The 18,295-nt window shown below is 40.3% G+C and overlaps 1 protein-coding gene across 3 annotated transcripts in view; it reads left to right on the forward strand.

The window, feature by feature from the left end:
- DPP8 (dipeptidyl peptidase 8) overlaps positions 1-17,769 on the forward strand; it is a 63,922-nt gene extending 46,153 nt beyond the window's left edge. The window contains exons 17-21 of one of the 3 annotated variants that reach the window (XM_010598048.3): positions 2,106-2,252; positions 3,460-3,612; positions 4,806-4,948; positions 6,261-6,372; positions 9,587-17,769. In XM_010598048.3, the coding sequence (XP_010596350.1) occupies positions 2,106-2,252; positions 3,460-3,612; positions 4,806-4,948; positions 6,261-6,372; positions 9,587-9,709 (678 nt within the window). In that variant the 3' untranslated portion in view covers positions 9,710-17,769. Of the gene's footprint in view, positions 1-2,105; positions 2,253-2,663; positions 2,827-3,459; positions 3,613-4,805; positions 4,949-6,260; positions 6,373-9,586 lie in introns of those variants that run through there. The other 2 variants (XM_003418369.4, XM_023558351.2) reach the window with 2 other exon arrangements.
- The last annotated feature ends 526 nt before the right edge of the window (positions 17,770-18,295 follow it).

The following is an 18,295-nucleotide window of genomic DNA, read 5'->3' on the forward strand; positions in this document are numbered from 1 at the left end:
GGTTTTTTCGGTAGGTTTTAAGTGTTTAATAGATGCTTATGGTGCTTCCTATGTGCCAGACACTGTTAAGCAAATATAAATGCACAAGAGAGCAAGCTAGGTGATAGCAGGACACAGATTTTGAGAATCGATACTAAAGGAGACCTTGGAATTCTCAGTGCCAAAGGGCATTGTGTGTAAGTGCTTTCTTCTCAAGAAGCAGCAGGCCTCCAGGCTGTAAAGGCTGAAACTTAGGCCCTGGCGGAAAATGTTCATATCAGGCAATCAAGGCCCTCTTCTGTGCTTGATAGGAGCCCTTGTGGCTCAGTGGTTAAAGCGCTCAGCTGCCAACCAAAAGGTCGGTGGTTCGAACCCACCAGCCGCTCTGTGGGAGAAAGACATGGCAGTCTGCTTCCTAAAGATTACAGCCTTGGAAACGCCATGGGGCAGTTCTACTCTGTCCTGTAGGGCCAGTGTGAGTTGGGATCCACTCAACAGAATGGAAATGGGTTTTCTTTAAATGCTCCATAATTGTTTTCTTCCATGCCTCTAGTATTTCTTTTTACAGCTTCCTTCCTTTAAAAACAAGTACTTTGCCCATCAAACCACTTCCTCCGAAAGTAGGAAGTGAAAACATCATCTCATATCTCTGTTTTTTATTTACTCGTTCACCAAATAGTTGAGTCCCTGTTATGTGTCAGGTACTATTCTAGGCAGTGAGGATTGTACAGTGAACAGCTCCAACTGAAGTCCCACCTTCATGGAGCTTAGTGGACAGGTAATAGACAAGTAGACATATAAATGATTTAACTTCAGATAATGCTATGAAGAAATTAAGCTGGAAAAAGGGATAGCAAAGTGACTAAGATGGGATGGGGAGCTGTCCTGATTTGGGATGCCAGGGCGGGCCTCCCTGAAGATACAAAGGATAAGAAGAAATGAGCCACGTTAGGACCTGAGGGGAAAGCATTCCATACAGTGGTGGGAGTAGACAGGTCCTCTGGTGAGAAGCAGTTTGCTGTAGTTTGTAACAGGGAGACCAGTGTGGTTAGAGTGCAGTGAGCAGGGGGGACACAGTATAAGACAAGGTCAGAGAGCTAGCTGGGGCCAGATAACGTAAAGGGTTTAGATGTTATTCTTAAGGGTAATGGTAGCTATTGGAGGGAGCCAGGCAGCAAAGTCATATCTGATTAACATTTTTAAAGGATCACTGCTACCAAGTAACAGACTAGAGGAGAGCAAGAATAGAAGCAGGAAGGCAGTTTTGGCACTTGTGGTGGTGGTGCTGAACATACAAAAGTGCACAAAGAAAAGGTTCTTTTATCCCCTGCACAATTAGCCCGGCAAATACTCAATAGATTTTTTTTGGTTAAGATAATGTTAATTCTTACCTAACTCCTAGCTGACATAATATTCCATTGATTTCAGCCAGGGAAAAAGTTTTTCTTTCTCATTTTGCCAGAACCTTTCTTTGTTTAATATCTCTCAGTGTCTACGAGACCTTGACCTTTTGTGACCTTCTGTCTACTATTTACAGTCCTCTTTTCCCTAGTTATCCTGTTCCTGGTGAAGCACTGAAATATATCTCATTTCTCAGTCATTTGGGGTGTAGTCTGTAGGGTGATCAAGTGATTTAAAAATTATCCTACTTTATGACAATGATTTGTGTAACAGGGTTCCACTAGAATACTGTTACTCCAACTACTAGTCAAAGACAGTCTCAGAAGAAGTGGGTGAGAAGGGAACATGATCTGTTTATCATTGTCACTGTCGTTGGAATGACACAATTCTTCTTCAGGGTAGAGGCAATCATTTTTGTAGCTTTTCCTATTGGGTAGATTGATTCTCTTGTCTTGTATGTAATTAGCATCTAGGTTCCAGTTGTAAAGTCTGCCATTTGCCATTGTTGAGGAAATTGCCCTGCGTCTTGAGTGTGAAGTTACACAGGTGGCAACATCAACATGAAAAGATACAAGTTATTTTGAAAATGAATCACTTAAAAATTATATATTAAAAGGCAAAATAACAAAAATTAAAACTTTCTACTTTTTTTAGAGTCCTGTCTCTCTTGTGCTTTTGTGTGCTGACCACATAGTAAGTTTCACTGAAGTTGTATTTCTTCGCAGGTGCAGCTGGTGAATAATCGGTTTAAAGGAGTCAAGTATTTCCGCTTGAACACCCTTGCCTCTCTGGGTTATGTGGTTGTGGTGATAGACAACAGGGGATCCTGCCACCGAGGGCTGAAATTTGAAGGCGCCTTTAAATACAAAATGGTGTGTGAGCATAAAGACTTTTAAAACATTCTGATTTTCTGTTGCATTGTTTGGTGTGAAATCCCATAGAGAGAGAGTTGGAAGAAAGGACTGTGAGAGAGAATGTGTGTGTGTGTGTGTGAGTTGGAGTTGGAATTGGCAGGTGGGAGGGAAGACGCAACTCCATACTCTAGTCTAGCTCATGTCTACCTGTATGTAACTTTGGGGAGCTGATATAGAGCTACTTATACATAGAAGTACCCTCTCTTTCCATTTTGTATGTCCAGCTTAGCCAGAAAGCAGCACTGTTGAGTTTTCAGCACCCTGTACTCTATTGAGAGGAATAATTGAGATTTGTTCTGTCCTCTGTGAAGAGGGAAACCAACCAACTGGTTAGTGCCTTCCTTGTGACAAGCCTCTTTCTCTCTACAGGAAGCTTTAAATGCTACCTTTTAGAGATGCCCCATGTCCCTTCTGCTGCTTTGGGAAATGATGAGAATCCGATGTTCCTTTTGCACAGTAAGGCAATTACTGTGTTTGCCAGTGTGTTGGACATGCTGAGTAAGACGTGGGGAGTTTCTCCCACAGCCAGTTCTTTGACCTTATGTTGTATCCTCATGTAAGTTTTTTTTGTTTTTATTTTTGTTTTTGGCTCAGTGAAGTGAGATTATGTGCACTGGCAGGCCTAGTAATACAGACAGGGTGGTGGTTGTAGGAATTAGGACTTAATAGGACTTTAAAGAAATAGTATGTTCAATTCCTAGAGGTAGTATATAACGGGAGAAATAGGACAGGGCCTCAACAGAGATTCCCTCTGCTTTACTAAATATCAAAAAGAAGGAGTTAAACTGGCCAACCAATTAAGGGAGCTAATTTTTTGTCTTTGGGTATGGGAAGGCTTGTTGCAAGGAAGATGCTGACCTCTTAGCAGACAACAGAACAAATGGACATGATTACAGCAAGGGGCAGTTTAGGTGGCAATAGAAAACAACTTTATGACTGAGGAGTGATTAAATGCTTAAGTCAGACTGGCAACAGAAGCTATAGGTCCCTATCTCTAAATAGATTTTTAAAAATGTTCTTTGGGCAACAGAATCTCAGTTGATTAAATTCCAATCTAAAAACACTACAGGTATTTTTAGCAAAAACATTAGCTTTATAAGCATTCTTATAATGAGATTTTTATTGATCAGGATCAGTCAATATAATGTGCTCCTTTTTTTGACAGGGTCAAATAGAAATTGACGATCAAGTGGAAGGACTCCAATATCTAGCTTCTCAGTATGACTTCATCGACTTAGATCGTGTGGGCATCCATGGCTGGTCCTATGGAGGATACCTCTCCCTGATGGCATTAATGCAGAGGTCAGATATCTTCAGGGTACGTGATTCCTTATTATATTTATTTTGGCAATAAAGGTAGATAGAATTTGCTGTAAATTGGGGATATGAGAAAATGCCTATTTTTTTAGGGTTTAAAAAGTTTGCGATATTATAATATGTTAGGGTTTGTGTGTTTAATAGCTATGCTAGATGCATATACACACACACGTTTATACTTTACAACTAGGTGACCAGTTATTGGTTATTTATAGATACATGCCAAAGGTTTGGGAGATAGTCATAATTAGTAAAGCACACACTTATACATATTTGATTGTAATTATTTGTTTAATTGTTGGACTGCAAGCTCTGAGGGTAGGGACCTGTCTGCGTGTACACCACTGTATCCTCAGCAGCAGCCAGACACAGGCTTGGCCCTGACCGTAAATCTATGTTGAATGAATACATTATTAAATATATAAATGATGATTACAATTATATAAACAAATTCTTAGAAAAATATACTAGAGCAGAATACATAAAGATGCTAACAGTTGTTAAGAGTGGGAATTATGAGTAGTGTTTTTTTTATATTCCAAAAACATGACTTTTATAGTTAAAAAATCATGCTTTATTTTTAAAGAATAAAAATGATAGGCCTTTTGTTCTTGTGTATCTATTCACATAGTCTTTATAATAACCACAAAGTAATTCTGCAAACTGCCATAATTTTCCCACTCCTGCAGCTGTTGAGAAAGTAATTAGAATATTTAAATAGAAAACTGTGTGGGAGCCTTAAAATGAGGCTGGTTTTAGTACTTCAGTATATTCCATTCATAACTTTAAACTCTGCCAACAGAGGCTTAAGTAAGTGGCTGCTTTTCCTATGTAAAGCTGACCCTTCTCACACCTTTTCTTCCCAGTAGCAGGAATGAGTTTACCCTAAGCCATTCCTAGGCTCTAGCTCAGCCTCCTGTTTAACAGAGGGGCCCACGTTTGTATGCCGGCTAGCCCAGATGAAGGGTATGCTTTTGTAGCATGACCAAACATGAAGCTGACTGACTCATAAAGTATCAAATTCTTGACCTTGGCACTTCTCTTTGATTTTCTGAGTTGCCTGAGACCATGTGTGTCCCAGTCATGGGGCCAAAGCCTGAGGATAATTTTAGCCTCTAAATTTGCAATTTTAAGTTCTCCTTGCTAGCCATCCTTTTCTGGACCACATTTGACTGTCAGTGTTGGCTTATACAGGTCGCTATTGCTGGGGCCCCAGTCACGCTGTGGATCTTCTATGATACAGGATACACGGAACGTTACATGGGCCATCCTGACCAGAATGAGCAGGGCTATTATTTAGGATCTGTGGCCATGCAGGCAGAGAAGTTCCCTTCTGAGTAAGTTCAAGCTTTCAAATTAAGATTATAAATTTGAAATTGTATTTATTTCAGTTGTCTTTAGTAATAGTGAACACTACAAATAATGAAAAGCCAAGCTTAATATTTTTTTAAATTGTGCTTTAAGTGAAAATATACAATTCAAGTCAGTTTCTTGTACAAAAACTTATACACACGTTGTTATGTGACCCTAGTTGTTCTTCCTACGATGTGACAGGACACTCCTCCTGTCCACCCTGTGTTTTCCCGTGTCCATTCGGCCAGCTCCTGTCCCCTTCTGCGTTCTCATCTTGCCTCTGGACAGGAGCTGCCTATTTAGTCTCACGTATCTACTTGAGCCAAGAAGCACACTCTTCAGCAGTATCATTTTCTATCTTATAGTCCAGTCTAATCTTTGTCTGAAGAGTTAGCTTTGGGAATGGTTTTAGTTCTGAGCTAACAGAGAGTCCAGGGGCCATGTCTTATGGGGTCCCTCCAGTCTCAGTCAGACCATCGAGTCTGGCCTTTTTACTAGTATTTGAGTTCTGCACCCCACTTTCCTCCCACTCCATCAGGAGCTCTCTGTTGTGTTCCCTGTCAGGGCAGTCATTGGTCATAGCTGGGCACCATCTAGTTCTTCCGGGCTCATATTTTCCTTATGTCTTTGGTGTTCTTTATTCTTCTTTGCTCCAGGTGGGTTGGGACCAATTGATGCATCTTAGATGCCTGCATACTAGCTTTTAAGACCCCAGACACCACTCACCAAAGTGGGATGCAGAGCATTTTCTTAATAAACTTTGTTATGCCGATGGACCTAGATGTCCCCTGAAACCATGGTACCCAGACCCCTGTCTCTGCTGCTCTGTCCCTTGAAGTGTTTGGTTGTGTTCAGGAAACTCTAACTTTACTATTTTATGGAATAGTGGAATGGCATGGCTCTCTATCAGAGTTCAAGAAGTACTTGTTTGTTTACAGACCAGTTCATATAATTTGTTTTTGTAACAAGTATATTTAAAACATTGGGAAAAATTATGTCTCTGCTTATTTTACAAACAGTGTTTATAATTTGTCTTTTTCTAGAAATGTAATTATTGATGTGTGCTAATATCCCAGGATATTGGATGTATGATCTTTTTATTTTTTTAATCTTTCATTACGTGTAAAACCTGGTTAATATATTATAAATTTACTATGAAGAATGTTGACTCCTTATTCTAACATTACAGTAAAAGGAAGTTAATATAGTTAGGTATGATTAGTTAAAGTGAGTTAAGTGTTTTCCCCTAGCACTCTACTATTTCACCTAATCCTCTGATAATTTCCATGTCTCCAGGCCAAATCGTTTGCTCCTCTTGCATGGGTTCTTGGATGAGAATGTCCATTTTGCACATACCAGTATATTACTGAGTTTTTTAGTGAGGGCTGGAAAGCCATATGATTTGCAGGTGAGTTATTCTACATTCTCTAATTAAACGAAGTAGTGATTCGTGATCGATTACTTTGAAATCTAATAAACTTTGGAAGAAAGCCCCATTTTCAACTGGTTACCACCCTCTAATAGACATAGTCAGTAGTGCTTCTGGTTGGATAAAAATTAAGATTCTTTTGAAGTCAGGCTGGAAAACTGGTCTACTTGATTACATGACTTGTGTGTCTGCACCTGCTTTCATGGTTTATAAGCATAGACAGGGAGTCCATTCACTATCTCCCTCTGCTTTTCTCTTTTCCCTTTGAAGGGTAAGGAAATGCAACTTTATTTGATTGTTGTAAAAGGGTTTTTAGGCCTGGATGCATGGTTCTTTAATTTTCCCCTTTTGATTTTGTATTGGCATTGGAGCAGAAACCAGCAGATTGCCTTCCTCCGTTGATCCACTACTCAAAAAAAATGGTTCACGAGAAACCTTTTTTTTTCCCTCTTTTCTACTCCTTACTTTAAAAAAAAAATGTGCCCATAAGAGATGAAGAGTATTACTTTCCTTTTTTATATATTTCAGCTGACATTTATGTAGGTAAACTCTGAGACACTTGTCTATAACAGCAGTTCTCAAGCTTTTTTAGGGTCTTAGAGTCCCTTCATAGTCTTAAAAATTATTGAGGATCCCAAAGAGTTTTTGTTAATGGTGGGTTATGTCTATCAGTATTTATCAGATTAGATATTAACACTGAAAAAAATTTAATATTTATTAACTGATCTTGTAATAATAAACTGTTACATGTTAACACATAACATTTTTATGGGGGAAAAAAACTATGTTTTCCAAAACAAAAGAATATAATTTACTGAAGGAATTAACATTGTTCTACATTTTTGCACATTCCTTTACTGCCTGGCTTAATAAAAACACCTGAATTCTCATGTCGGCTTCTGCATTGAGTCTGGTGTGCAGTGTTGTTTTGGCTAACGCATATAAAGACAGTTCAGCCTCACAGATTATGTAGTTCAGAAAAGAGAAAAATATTTTAGCCTTTTCTGATAAGTACAGCTATTCTTCTTTGATACTACACCAAAACTTGTTAGTTGGTAGTTTCTTAAAAGTTAGTTACAGTGTGGGACCTGAAGCAGTATCAGTAAACTTACATACTCTGTGGCATTAAAATCCCTTGGCTCTCACACATCAGATGGATCTTTTGCCCACACATCCGCCATCTGGATGTATCTTCCAAATGTTGACTCGTCACATAATGTTAAAACAAAAACATGTATTAATGTTACCATTGATTTCATCAAAAAAGTCTTTTGATATACAAATGGCCAACAAGCACTTGAAAAGATGCTCAACATCATTAGCCATTACCAAAAAAAAAAACAAAATCAACCCTGTTGCCATTGAGTCAGTTTCAGCTCATGAGCCATTAGCGAGGTGCAGATCAAAAACTACCGTGAGATACTACCTCACCCCCACTAAAATGACTGTGATTTAAAAAAAAAAAAAAAAAGTGATGTGGAGAAATTGGAACCCTCATTCATTACTGATGGGCATACAAAGTGGTATAGCTGCTGTGGAAAACGTTTTGGCCGTTTCCCATAAAGTTGAACATAGAACTCTACCATATGACCCAGCAATCCCAATCCTAGGCATATACCCAAAGGATTGGAAAGCAGGAACACAAACAGAATCCTGTACACCAGTGTTTATTGCAGCTCTATTCACAGTCACCAAAAGGTGGCAACAGCATAAATGTCCATGTGGTATATATACAAAATGGAATATTATGTACTCAGCCATAAAGAGAAATGAAGTCCTGATACATGCCACAACATGGGTGAACCTTGAAACATGATGCTAAGTGAAGTAAGTTAGTCACAGAAGGATAAATACTGTATGATCTCACTTATATGGAATAGGCAAATACATAGAAACCAAAGTCTATTAGTGGCTACTGAGGATGGGATGGGAAGAGGGCAAGGGAAGTTACTGTTTAGGGGGCACAGGGTTTATGATAATGGTGGTAGAATTCAGAAGAGGATAGTGATAATACTTGTACAACATGAAGAATGCGATCGCTATCACTGAATTACACATGTAAAAATTGTTGAATTGTCAAATGTTATGTACACTTGTACCACAATTTTTTAAAAAAATGAGTATGTCCTGATGACATAGGGCAGAAATAATTCTCTCTTGCCAGTGCAGAAGCTGAAAATTATTATATCATCTCTGAATGGGACATCTCAATCCCCAAATGAACATGGTTCTAGGTATAATAAAACCTACATTTATATAATCTTAAAAAAAAAAAAAAAAGCCTCAAGTATTGGGAAGCTCATGAGCTAATTGTGGTAGATAGAAGTTTTCCAAAATTTTAGTTCTCTCTTGAAAGCTTGAATTTTTTCATTGGCAACAAGCACTGTCAGCATTGTCCTTGACGTGACTGGCTCATTTCATTCATTTTTGAGAAAATGTTTGCCAGATACCCAAGTCTGGAAAACTGTAGTTCGTCAGTCATTCTTTCAAGTTAAAATGGAGTTTCATTTTAAAAAGCACCAGTTGAGCTTGCATCTCAGTTGTACAGTATTTTTCCTTGAGACAGCCGTGATACTGCAGCGTAGAGCAGAACTTCTTTATGCGCACTTCCCATTTCATTACCACAGAATATTAAAAAGACACCTATTCAAGAGCTACAGTTCAGTAAAATTCTGATTTTTACCGCTACTTAAGTGAAACCGGTATTTTTCCTTTTTGATTGCAAGTGTGTGGTGGTGAAGGATTCAGTGACTAGTACAGTTGAATGTCACTGCCTTGATTCATGCTTAAACCCCAGGGGTTTTACCCACCCTTGCTTTTTCATCACGGCATGAATGCTAACACGATGAATAAAGGCAACTAATGTCTTAGTTTTGGTCTAAAAGTAGTGTTGACCTCACATATCCCTGGAACATGTTTCCAGGAACCCCCAGAAGTCTACAGACCACACTTGGGGTACCATTGGTCTACATATAAATCCTTCTGTAAGCCTAATGGTATATAGGGGATCGTAAGGGAGAGGGGCCTTTACGTAGGATGTATGTGTGTGGTATCTTGGAGAGGCTGTGTACCATATTGTTAATCCTGTTAAATATCTCTGGAAAGTTTGGGAAGGAGATGTATCATTAAATTCTTATTTTTTGTATTTTGTTTTGTTATTGTGTTTTGTTTTGCTTTTGTTGCTGCCGTTAAGATCTATCCTCAGGAGAGACACAGCATAAGAGTTCCTGAATCCGGAGAACATTACGAACTGCATCTTTTGCACTACCTTCAGGAAAACCTTGGATCACGTATTGCTGCTCTGAAAGTGATATAATTTTAACATGGGCAGAGCTCTGTTAAACACTGGCTGCTTAACCAGACGAGGAGGTTAATCAATAGAGAACAGAGAATTGAGCATGACATTTTGGTACCTGCCATATAACATCTGCTTCTGAAAGGAAATTTGGTGCCACACAGGTGTCTACAGCTTGTGGGTAGTAATCTGATACCTTCACCACACACAGGTATTTCCGAGGGACCCAGCAGCACCAGGAGAGTTACTGAAAGAAAGAAGGCACTAGCACCACATATCCATACTACCCTGTTTTCACTTTTAAAAGCATTATAAACCTAATGGATTTAATTAGTGTATTTTTACAGTATATTTCTCAGTTTGTTAAAATATGATATTAGTGATTGGTTTGGTTCAATTCCAGAATCTCTGACTAGTTACAGATTTGATAGCACTTAAATGTAATGGATGCTTATGCTTCGTTGCCTGGGGTATATCCAGCATGTTATGAACTAATCACTATTAAACCTATGACTTAACCAGTCATTGATGATTTTCAAGGATAACTTAGGGGCCTCCTAAAGACCTATTTTGGTTCATTGAAGCTCTGACCAGTTTTTAGCCAATGTAAACTGTATCTAATATAAACAGCTCTCATTTTTCTTTGATGATATGACAGTGGGTTTTTCCTTTTGCATAAGGGCAGATAACTGTATATGTAGCATGGGTTTAATTTGTCTTATGATATTGATAATTACAGGCAGAGAAATTTTAATCACATGATTAGAGCTTAAGTACTTGCAGGCAATTCCCCGCCCCCTCCCCGCTTAGGAAAAGGAAAAAGTACACACTCACTTTGTTCTTCAGAAAATGTGGTGATGTCCGTTTCCTGTAAAATGTTGCAGAGTTTTAGGAAGGTGGAAGGGATTCTTAGTAGGGTGGGAGAAATGATGGAGAGGAGGAGGCAAGGATCTGCTTAGGAACTAAGCAGAAGCCTAGTTTAACGAAAGATACTCGTGAAAAAGTTTTGGGTTTTTGATAATTAAGAAATCACTCTCTTGCCAACACAGCTACAGACTGATTTTATTCAGGGGAGGAAAAGTTCCTTAGAGTTACTTTTATCCATTTTTTTCTTCTTAATTTTGGAACATACAAATTTAAACTTTATAATTTTTAAATTATATGAGCATAAAGAGCTATTTAGATATTAAATATTAGGAGCTTAAAATAAAAGTTTCCAGAAGATGTGTTTAAGCTGATCCCTGGCAAGCCACGGCTCTCTTTTTCAGTATTTAAAGCTTATAGTTTCCCCGAATGTCTACGACATTTCCCGTGACATTTAGCTCTAGCACTTGACTGTTAAGGAAGCTCGTTGGCTTTCAGTTGCTGATTGAGATCTGTCCCCTTGGAGTTTTGGGGCGCTACATAGGTCATATTGGAGCCCGTGGCAAAGAAGGCATCTGTGGGTTTGACTCTTCAATCACAAGAGTTGATGTTTGGAAAGTTGTTACCAGTACTTTTTAAACAACAGTCTATGAAAAATCACTATTTTCTCTCACCACGAGAGAGAGAGTAGATTTCCTCCATAGAGAGCACAGCTCCATTGGTAAGGATGACTCTGGCAGAGGTGGATTTCATCCCTGAAGGCCAGGTGGCAGGTGGAAGAAGCCCAGAGATGGCAGGGTGACCTGGTGGTTCTGCCCTTGGCGAGGGGATTGGGTTTTACTGTTTGTGTATTTATACTGTATCATAGATACCATACTTCTTACTGTATATATATTAATTTTCATGTTTATATTTTTCCCCATACCAAGATTTGTTTCTATTTTTTCAATGTTAAATTAAATGGATTTGGGTAACTTTTTTTCCCCAAGGAAGTATTTTCCCCTGTGACTTAAGTATGTATCTGACTGTGGAGAGTGATTTTTGCTTTTGGACTAGTTGGTCTCTGAGGATTTGTTCTTATATCGTCTGCGAAGTAGCAAATGTTACACAGTGGCCTTTAGACAGTGTTCATTTGAAACCTCTTACCCATCAAGACTGGCTAAAATGGCATCTCTTATTTTCCAAAACAAACCTTAGAAACTTTCATGTACTCTTGAATCATAGGTGTTTTCCTTTTGCATCTTGCCTTCCCCTTTTCTTCTGTCAGCACTCCGTCCTGCATCACAAGGAACGCTTCTGTTGTAATTCCTGGTCATTTAAATGGCACTCTGCTTCTTTAGGGGAGACGATACCTGACTGAATTCACTTACAGAAAGACTTGCCTGAATTAATTTTAACGACAGATGAGGGAAACATTTCATTCACTTCAAGCGATCAGTAAAAAAAACTCACTAAAACTCCTTGTAAGCTGATTAAAATGCAGGAGTATAAAAGTAGCAGTAGTTTTGGTGAGAGCCGAAAAGCACTAGGTTCACCATCAAACAGGGTTTCTGCAGGCTTGATAAATAGGTGCACTTGAACAGCCATCAACACATACGACTACTTAAGCGTTGTACAACAGTGGAGCTCAGAATCCAAGACTCATCTGGGATGCTTTACTGAAAGAAATGGAGATTCTTGACCCTCGTTGTTAAGAATTTGGATTCACTTGACTGGACCAGGAATCTGCATTTCTAACAAACTTTCCAGGTGCTTCTAAATCAAGTCCTCTGTGGACTACTTTAAGAAACTCTTCTACAGAGAGTGGAGCTGGTGATTTTTACACTGGACTGATTGACAAGAGCCCAAACAGCAGTTAAGAAAGCTGCCCCTGTGTGTTAACTAGTGGCCCTTCTTACACTGAAAGGAGCAGGTGGTACAGTTAACTTTGTCTGGGGATTTATTTTCTCTCTGGGCCATTCCTGGCTCTCCCAAAGCCTCACCCAAATGGTAAGAAGATGAAGTCACAATCCATGCATTAACTTTTAAAAGAAGGAGACACAGATACTGGTGCAAGCATGCTTACTTTACTGCTGTGTTGTACTCCTTACGGAAGGTCTGTCCTACTTCTCTGCAGCCTTGTTCCCTCTTTAGGTGGAACGATTCCTGTAACATAGATCTCATTATTATAGAAGCATAATCCTTTCAAACTGGAATAAATGTTGGATAGAGTCTAAACCAATAGTAGAGGAGGAGCCTACAGAAGGGGTTCTGCCCCTGCCACACAGCCCCTTAGTGTTCACTTGGCACTAGACTCCATCCAGGTAGCCTGACCCATGGTAGTGAAATGATAGATAAAAAAGGCAAATTTTTAAAGAAGTATTTATTAATATATTCATATAAAACATTTTAAAGGTAACTACATAAAATGGTTAATTATTCCATTCTATAGTAAATGCTAACCATGCTTATTAATGCAGTATTTCTTATTATTGTACGACATTCTGAAGATAATTAAAATGGCTACACTAACTGTCTTCCTTGGTATCGTGGGGAGTGTGGGGATTGGAATATAGAGTAGAATGCTTGAGTAAGCCTGCGAGCCCATCTTACAGGTATTTGAAGTAAGAAAAGCGACATGGCCATATATTTGTAAGGTGGATGTCCATTCCCAGCAGACAGAAAGGAATAAGGAAGCTTCTCCAACTCCCACTTCCCCGATGCCACCTAGCCTCACTGATACACCTTCCAGCCTAAAACATGGAGATGTGTTTGTGTAAGGGGCTGGCCCCTGCTGCCAGCAGATAGCTCTAGGTAATGATTTCAGAAGTTCTTCACACAAAGAGCAAAAGTAGTTTTTTTGTTTTTTTTTAAATAACCCAAATACAAATTATTGTGATATTCAGCACAATTGGAGTTCAGGTCTTTAATTTTAGAACATAAAGTGCCTGCTGTTTTAAGCATTGACGTGTATAAAAAGAATTGCATGTCTCACTCCCATAAGCTTATGGGTTTTCTCATTTTCAGCTACATGGCTTTTAATCATGTAAAGTGAAACATTAGTTTTGTTGCATTTTATTACAGGTTCTTTGTTGCAATAAAGATGCTGCTAAAATGAGTTGAATTAAATATTCCTTCTCCACCACCACCACCATCCCCCATTTGAACAACCGTTGGGTGACTAACACATATGGAAAAGGTCATGTGCTTGAATGGAGCAGAAAGACTGCAGGGCGAAGGATTATAGGGGGTGTAAAGTATAAACATTAACAAAAATGCAGTTAAACTCAGAGGAAGGTGTGCAGAGAACTGCTTTGTACATGCAAATGGGTCCCAACCACCAGCAGTGTTGCAAGGGCAGGTGGAGTTTGGAGCCAGTGATGAACGCGTCCCCCCTCAGCAACTGGGGATTTCTTACGGATACAGATGAACTCTTCTAAAGTGAGTAAATCTGGGGTCCTCCAGAGCAGAGACTTCATCTGGGTTCTAGAACTCTCTGAAATTGTATGCAGAATATTGCATGAATGAGGGGAGGTGCTTTTTTCTGGGGAGAAAGGCCTTGGCTTTAGCCATTATCAAAGGGATAATGATCCTAAAAGGTTAAGAGTCACTACTGTTCTGAGGGTCTTTAGCTCTTCACTTGTGTACTAAAGTTATTATGAATAAAGCAGACCTTTAAAGAAGATAATGTTGTAGACCAGTGCCGCTTAACCTTTTTTAACCTCATGACAGACGTTTGCATGACACTCTGGGACAAATAGGCACACTGGGATAACCAATTGAGGCCACCTGCAGCCAGGACTGACTGGCCGTTCCCACCCCAGCACTGAAGAGATGAGTATCTCAGCAGACCTCTAATCCATTCATTGCACTCCAGTTGGGAAACTTTCGTAGACTATAGAGCAACCTTGGTCTGTTTAACCACATCTCTGGCCGTCCACATTTTGCAAAGATTGATGGAGTTACAGACTTCCTAGTAAGTAGCTCTAGGGCTCCAGTGCTCTAGAGTCCTATCAGAGTGAGTGCTGTGGCCCAGAGGTCTTTGAACTTCACCCTTGAGTCTAACCCACTTGGTGGTTATAAGGAGGAAGTGATTGATCCTTTGGTGCTTATTTTGAGAGGCAGACTTGAAACAGCTGCAGTATGAGAATCTCATAACCAGGGCACAATTTTATGTTGGGCTTGGAATGGTTTGGGGAATTACCATGGTTTAAATGTTCATCAGCCTGGCTCTGTCTACATAGTGGGTGCCCTGGCCCTGCCACTGTGGACAGAGGTTGAACTCCCTTTAAAATGGATTACAGGGGTTTCTGCTCAGACACGGGCACTGAGTTTGATGTTCGTTTCTTTTTGAGAGATACTTTCTCTAAATTGATCCCTGGACTTGAGTTCTTGAAATCGAAGTTTGGGGAAGCAACGAGCCAGGGTACTGGTCCTTAGCCTGGTCCAGGAATTCATCTTCACTGGAAAAACACTGCAGAAGTGGTGTGGTTTATTTCAACATTGTACTCACAGGTGACAATTCTTTGTAGGTATAGAGCCTCTGGCCAGGGAGGTTCTTGAAGCCACACAGCTTTTCTGTAAAACTCCATGTTGTCTTGGTTTCTGTGCATAAATGGTTGCCATTGCATCCCTGAGTGTGCGCATGAGCGCTGCTGTCTGTGGTTCAGTTGAGTACTCGATGTGTTTGCCTTACAGATTAATTGCTTCAAATGATTTCAACTCTCCGTTCCTCTTCATTTCTATTACTGCACCCACCCCAGCCTAGCTTCCTTGCTCTCATGCTGGGTAATGGTAGCAGTTCTCTACACAGCCTGAGTTGGGGTTCAAGAGTAAGAATTCCAAGTGACTTCATAGAGGTGGTTCTCAACTTTGATTTGGCAAATATTTTGCAAAAACCACATGCCAGGCCTGTGTTAGACCGTGAGAAAATAAAGATGAAAGGACACAGCCCTTGCCCTCACTAGGCTCACAGGACCAGCCTTACACCCAGAAAGACACTGCCACTTCTTTAAAGGCAAGCTCAGCTCTCCTGCTCAACTTAGGGTGGTACTTCCGTCCTTAATTCAAGTTCTGCCTGGCATTCACAGCCCTGTGTCTCTTGACCTGTCCTCACTTTCCCTCAAGCCAACATGTGCCCAGGCCCCTCACTTGCCCACAAACACACTGAGGCCTTCCTGTTTCAGTAGAGTGCATGCTTTGAAGTTAGACCTAGTTCTGACCTCCACTCCCCCATTTAGTAAGTTTGCCAATAAATAACTTGATCTTTCTGAGCCTAAATGTCCCCATCAGTGAAGTGGAGATTAACGGAGATACGGCAGTGTTAACCCCTCTTCCCCGCCTTGAGTACACACTCCATCCATCTCTCCTAATCCTACTGACCTTCCAAGGTCCAGCTCAAGTCTTAGCTCCTTCTGATCTATTTCCACCCTGGTGTTCTTCTCTTGGAACTTCTACAAAGCTTAGATGGGAACCTCATCATAAAAGAGGTGGCATCATAAAATAGTACCAGAATTGGCTTTGGAGCCTGGCTTCAAACCTTGCCTCTGCTATTTGCTATCTTTGTGACCTTGAACATGTTCGTGGTCTTGGAGATGACCCCTGGTTTCCTTAGGTGTAAAACAGGAATAATAGAATCTTTGCAGTGGGTTACTGTGAGGATTAAATCAGTTAATGTACATAAAGCACTTGGTGCCTAACACACAGTAAAAGTGTTAAATAAAGGTTATTATCTTAGACTTTTGTTTTACGACTGTTTCTGTTCTTCAGTTAGATTACAGACTGTGAGAGTAGGCACTGTCTTACATTCGTTTAATTCTCCCCAGAATACCCACTGTAGAGCCAGATACACAGGAATTGTTTATTGGGTACTTGAGTACCAAAGAGGAGTCCCTAGGGGGTGCAAATGGTAAGCACTAAAGGTTGCAGATTAGAATTCACCCAGAGGTACCTCCAAAGAAAAGCCTGGTGGTCTATTTCTGAAAGGTCATAGCCATTAAAAACCCTATGGAGCACAGTTCTACTCTAACACACATGGGTTGTCCATGAGTCCGAGTCTACTCAATGGCAACCGGTTTGTTTTTCTGAGTACCAAAAATTTTCAAATTAAAAAAATATTTTGACCTTTTCCATTTAGGGTTGCCTGGCACCCATCCACCAATTCACTTATGAGACTGCAAAAGAGATCAAATTCCTCTCAACTTTAAGCTTTCAGAACTCCTTTGAAATCCTAGAATTTTTATTCTTTTCCCACTGAGGCTTTGTTGTTGTTAGGTGCCATTAAGTTGTTCCTACTCACAGACCTGTGCCATAGGGTGTCCAAGGAGTGGCTGGTGGATGTGCATTGCCAACCTTTTGGTTAGCAGCCAAGCTATTAACCGCTACGCCAGTGGGGCTTTAGGACAGGAGGAGTGGTGCTTCTTAACCCCAGGTGCCTGGAGGACTGTGAAAAGCACTGCTGTCTGACCACATTTACCGACCTGATAGAGACTGGGGGAACCCCGAGACTGTGGCCCGAATACACCCCTCTGACTTGGAACTGCAGCCATTCCCAGAAACCACCTTCCAGCCAAGCAATGGACAGGCCTGTAAGATAAGTGATAAACCCAAAAAGAAGTGCTCCATAGAACAAACAATTATTTGAGACCAAAGGGCTACATTTGCCCAAAAGCGAAGACAGGAAGGGGTAGGAAAACCAGATGAAAGGAAATGGGGACCCAGGCTGGAGATGGGGAGAGTGCTGACACAGTGTGGGGATTGCAAGCAATGTCATGGAACACTTTGTGTATAGTTTGTTGTATGGGAAACTGATTTGCTCTATAGACTTTCATCTAAAACAATAACTTTAAATTTTTTATTGTACTTTAGATGAAGGTTTACAGAACAAACTAGCTTCTTATTAAACAGTTAGTATACATACTGTTTTATGACATTGGTTAACAACCCCGCGACATATCAACACTCTCCCTTCTCGACCTTGGGTTCCCTGTTAACCAGCTTTCTTGTCCCCTCCTGCCTGCTAGTCCTTGTGCCTGGGCTAGGGTGCCCCTTTAGTCTTGTTTTATGGGCCTGTCTAATCTTTGGATGAAGGGTGAACTTCAGGAATGACTTCATTACTGAGCTAAAAGGGTGTCCAGGGGCCATACTCTCACAATAAAGTGTTAGAAAAAAGAAAACTGATGTCTGAGTCCTACCCCAATCCCAGTTCAGTTACATCAAAATGATTGCGGGGTGTTGGAGGGCATCTTGGCATCTTTTAATTTTTTTTTTTTTTTTTTTTGGTAAACTCCTTAGGTGATCCTGTGTGCAATCTACAACCACAGTAAAATTAGATGAATAAAAGATTTTATTCATTGGATGTTAGAACCCAAATAGATCTTAGAAACCATCTAATGTAGTATTCTACAGATGAGAAGCTGAGGCCCTCCAACCCTCATTTCATCCAGAGCAGCTTAGCTTTCTACTCGTATATGATTTTGTTTGGGGGCGGGGGGAACCTTACCCTCAGGTCAATTCCGACTCATTGCAACCCCATAGTGGCCCTTTACGTTCTTCAGCTTAAGAGGTTAAAAATCAGTGACCTTCCTTCCGCTCATTTTACAGATGAGGAAACTAAGGGTCAGGGTGGACTAGTGGCTTCCACAAAGCCATGCAGCTGTAAGTGGCACAGCTGGTACTAAATTGCAGGCCAGCTAACCCCCTGACATGCAGGCAGGTAAAGTGACTTCCCCAAAGGCACACAAATAGTTGGTAGCTGAACAGGGA

This window comes from Loxodonta africana, chromosome 13, assembly GCF_030014295.1.
Source record: "Loxodonta africana isolate mLoxAfr1 chromosome 13, mLoxAfr1.hap2, whole genome shotgun sequence".
Classification (NCBI taxonomy): domain Eukaryota; kingdom Metazoa; phylum Chordata; class Mammalia; order Proboscidea; family Elephantidae; genus Loxodonta; species Loxodonta africana.